Here is a 4,418-nt window from a genome sequence, read left to right on the forward strand (position 1 = left end):
AACTAGGGTTTACTAGCTACATTCCGTCTTGTCAAAAGCACGGCACTCTCTGCAATCAGCACGATTTTAAATTAGGAAAACTAATGTAAAAAGTTTGAAAATTTTAAGTTTTAATGATAATGACAAAATAAAGGGTAAAGTGAATAGTATCAGGATTGATTTTTTAGTGTAAAAATGTGATTTTTTGTTAAAGTGAACAATACAGTGATCTTTTCGTTAAAACTCCCTTTAAATTTTATTAGGTGATGCTATTTACGATTGTTTTTTTTTTTTAAACTTTTTATATATCCTGTTAAATTTTGTTTTTTTGATTTTTTTAATTTAATAATTTGATGATTGAAAATTAAGAAAAATATGTACAAATAATATGAATTCGATTGACAGTGTTTTTACTATCCTTGCCTTGAGATGAGTTTGGTATGCATGTATATTTATTTGTATTTGCACATACAATAATTAATTTAAACGTGATTATTGTAGTAATCACATTTAATTGTGCATTTTCATGCTCGTAGTTGAAGTCAGGTTTTGACCAGTGGCCTGCCTTATTAAGCTTCATTTTTACTATGGCAATTAAAGTCCTTTTTCAATCAACAATTTTATAAGAACATTGACTTTATAATAAAAAGAAAGAAGAGTGACACAAAAGTTAAGAAAAATTAAAGCACGATTCAAGGACTTAATAGTGATTTTATGCCCTCAAATTTCTGTTCAGGATTTTAAATAAAAAATAATTTAATCACTTTCAACATTTCATCTTCATTTAAAAAAAAAACCGATGTAACAGCGATTTTCATCACACGTATATACAATTTTCTGAAAAATTAGCACTATCACATACCATAACCAAACACTATCTCATATTAGTAAATTAATCAAATGACAGTGCGATGGATTTTAAGTTAACTACAATAGCGTCTCAGTTAGAGGTAAGTTTTTCGATATTAAAAAAGTTTTCAACCCTAGAACAAGAGTTCAGAGACTCCCCAGTCAGCTTTGAGTTTTAGAGAATCAGCAGGAGCCACAAATTTCCCCCAATAGAAAAGAGAGGAAAAGCTCAACAGCCCCAGTGGGGCACGACAACCCTATAAACCCACATTTCCACACAAACAGTAGAAAACTAACACCATCTCGTAGCGTTACCTTTCAATTCCTTCCTCTCTCTCATCTCTATGTGCGCGAGAAAGGCATTTGGGCACTCAGTAGTCCCAAGCATAACGCCAAAAAACGCCCTCTCTCCTCTGCCTCTTCCTCCTTATACTTTACTCTCTCTCCTCTCCTCTCCTCTCTCTCTCCCCAAAAAAGCGTGGTGTTGGGAGTGGCACTGAGAAAATTATTGGGTTTCTAGAGAAATATATAGAAACAGAGATACATATATATACATATATATAAATATAGGCAGATGGGTTCATGTGTTTCGGTTCATAAGGACGCAGATTCCGTCTTGAAGCTCCGACTTTCATTCGGGTCCAAAACCGACAACAAGCTCGTCATCTCACCATTCCCAGTCAAGGATGATAAACTCTCTTCCAATGGTGACTGTCCAATCGCCGATCTTCCTCTTAAATCTCAATGGTCGCCCTCTCTCGCCACCGCCACCACCTTCCGGGATTGCGGTAAAAAACCACACTTTTTACAAAAAGACTTCGTTTTTTGGTCTTCTCTGGTCAAACTAATCAAATGTGCCTTTTGTATTTCTCATATTTTCACGCTAACTTAGGTAAAACTTATTGAAAATATCAAAACATGTGCTTATGCTTGGTTTTTGATCTTTTGGATTCTAAGATGTTAAAGGGTTTATGCATTGAGTGGGAAGTGATTTTCGCACGCACTCTCTCTGCGTATACATGAGAATCAAATGACAGAAATAATCAAAGATGCGTGCAACTAGAAAAAGGATATTTGAATATCATTTTACTTTTAGCTTATCATTTTGTTGTTAACTACTTTTTATTTAACTTTTTTGGGTTTAAGTCAGTGTAAATTTGGGTTTCTCCTCGTTACTTGTAGAAGCTGTTAGAAATTGCTTTCACGTTTATAACACCGTCTATTTAGTTGCCTTTTTAAGTATGATGCTATTGCTTTCAAGAAGGGAAGGCAATAGCCCTTACATTCCTGTAGGTGGATGTGGATTTAATTGGTGATGTGATTTCTTTAAAGATTTCTATTTTTGACGAATGTCACAATTTAATCCGTCACGAATTCGGATGCCAGAATAAATGAGAGAGCTTTTTAATCCGTCACGTATTTTTACAAATTCGACTAGAAGTATGCCTAAACTTTTCGATCATGCCCTTGTGTTTTGCAGGGGAAAAAAAAAACCAAGCTTGAATTTCAATTTTTTTGTGTCACTTCCTGGATGTAGAAAAATGTGAACTTTTAGGACCCTTGGTTTGCCCAGATTACACAAGAGATTGGTAGAAGTCAATGTCTTCCAATGAGACGTTCAGTAGGTGTGCGTTTGTTGCTACAACTAGGGTTAGGTTGTTTTTAGAGAAATTCTAAGCGGATTCTCTTAAAAGTGGAACTTTTTATGGATTCTTTGTCACCTCATGTTTTTTACTTAATATTTTTTTAATCTTAGCACAAAAATTAAAATTAAACTGTGAATAGCAGACAATCCATGAAAAGTCTAGACAGACTCCTTAAAATTTCTCTTTTGGAGAATGATAGATAACTTATTGAGATTGTGGTCCCTCTGCATTCCCTTCATTTCAAAGGGATGAATATCGATGAAATTATTGACTAGGACCAGTTTTAGCGTGAAGTATCTTGTGAATCTCTAAGCGATGGATGGACCGTGTGTGGGAATGTGTAGTGTTTAGAGACCAACTAGCGTCTGGTATAGTGGTAGGTGAAATGTCCGCACACTTCTCCTTTTTACTACATGCTCATGTTTATTGGCGACCCTTGTTTCTTCCTTCATTTATTTAATTTAAAGGGGGTAAATAATAATGGTGTGTCGACGATGTAAATGGGTATGCGGATCACTTCCCCGATGGTAGTTGACTCTACTTGGTTGGAGCATATCTCTAATTTGACTCATGCGGAAATGAAGATTATGTATATTTGTGATGAGTTTGAATTGTTTAATACCTAGACGTCGCTAGTGCATTGAGATGGTGTAACTTTGCGTCTTTCGTATCTCATTGAGTCATCCATGGTTTTGAATCGACTCATGTTGTTACTAAAAGTAGTGAAAGTCGCATGGTGTACCTAATTGCTTCTGTTCCAACTTAGTTGTATCTAATTAACTTGTGTTTGGTTTTCTATTTGTTTGCTGGTGTTGGTCAGATGGATGTTTTAGGCAAAGCATTTGGAAGCTTGTTAATAAATGGCTATAGCAGTACCCTAATTTTGTTTCAGCCTAGAATTTTGAAGTTCCCTTTGTTCTTGAGCAGGTAGTAGAGAGGATTCCTATTTTGATACCCGGCCGTGGTTGGACTCGGATTGTGAAGATGATTTTTACAGTGTGAATGGGGGTAAGAATTTAGTCGAATGCTTCGAGCCATTTTTTCTTGCCACATTACGATTTTCTTTACGTTTTTTCGCTTCGATGAGCTGAAAGTAAAAGTTCATGAGAAAATGGATAGTTGGTTTTGCTTGTGCCACAAGAAACATAAAATGCAGGATTGTTGTTCGCTTTCGTTTTGAACTTTTTGCGACTTTGATGGCCTCCCGTGCAGATTTTACTCCATCTCGCGGCAACACTCCTGTCCATCAGAACTTACCCGCTGGTTCCTCTCTAATCGACAAAACTCCTTTTGAGAACAGAATTCCTGTTTCCATTCCTGGTCCAACTCCAACACCAACAGAAAAGAAGAAGAAACTACATGAACTTTTTTTTCAGGAGAGCTTCAAAGATGATGAAGACGCGGACAATGAAGTAAAACCGCCAACTGCAGTCAAGCTCCCTCCAAAGTTTGTCAAAGGAACGGATTCCGTGTGTAGTAGCGAGAGGACAATAAGTGGAGACGTTCTAACTGAGATTGAGACGAAGAAGCCATTTAGGACCTCGCAGTGCTGCCTTCCGAGCTTAGTTTCTTGCCGCAGCTCGAGTCAGAAGAAGAAGACGAGCCTTACCATTGCTGTAGGTGATAAAGCTTGATACTTTTTCCTGAAATCGTAATAGTGTAAATTTGAGAAGTTAAGAACCCGCTCGAGTTGCTAAACTACGAACCTCAATATCTTGTAAAGTACTAGAGATCCTTGCTGCTGCTGTTGAAATTAAGAATTTTGAGGATGGAGGGCATGTAAAGAGTAAGGATGAAAATGTCCTATGCTGTGAGTATTTAACAACACCACTGAAATCTTAGCAGGAAGGTTGTTACTGCATATTTAATTAAAGAGAAAGAGAAAGCCACGTTTATTTTGTCCGTTCATTTTATTTTGAATTTTCAATCTACAATAAAAAAATA

The 4,418-nt window shown here is 36.4% G+C and overlaps 1 protein-coding gene across 1 annotated transcript; it reads left to right on the forward strand.

The window, feature by feature from the left end:
• Positions 1-1,302: 1,302 nt before the first annotated feature.
• On the forward strand, positions 1,303-4,418 carry LOC137749247 (uncharacterized protein At3g27210-like). Its single transcript, XM_068489350.1, has 3 exons — positions 1,303-1,616; positions 3,402-3,482; positions 3,687-4,418. The coding sequence occupies exons 1-3, from the start codon at positions 1,403-1,405 to the stop codon at positions 4,106-4,108; spliced, it is 717 nt and encodes a 238-aa protein (XP_068345451.1). The 5' UTR covers positions 1,303-1,402; the 3' UTR covers positions 4,109-4,418.

The sequence above is a fragment of the Pyrus communis genome, chromosome 11 (genome assembly GCF_963583255.1).
Source record: "Pyrus communis chromosome 11, drPyrComm1.1, whole genome shotgun sequence".
Taxonomy (NCBI): domain Eukaryota; kingdom Viridiplantae; phylum Streptophyta; class Magnoliopsida; order Rosales; family Rosaceae; genus Pyrus; species Pyrus communis.

Coding starts and splice junctions, on each gene's coding strand:
- LOC137749247 (XM_068489350.1), top strand. CDS start 1,403: ATGGGTTCATGTGTTTCGGTTCATAAGGACGCAGATTCCGTCTTGAAG. Junction 1,617..3,401: donor CACCACCTTCCGGGATTGCG/GTAAAAAACCAC, acceptor GTTCTTGAGCAG/GTAGTAGAGAGGATTCCTAT. Junction 3,483..3,686: donor TTTTTACAGTGTGAATGGGG/GTAAGAATTTAG, acceptor CCTCCCGTGCAG/ATTTTACTCCATCTCGCGGC.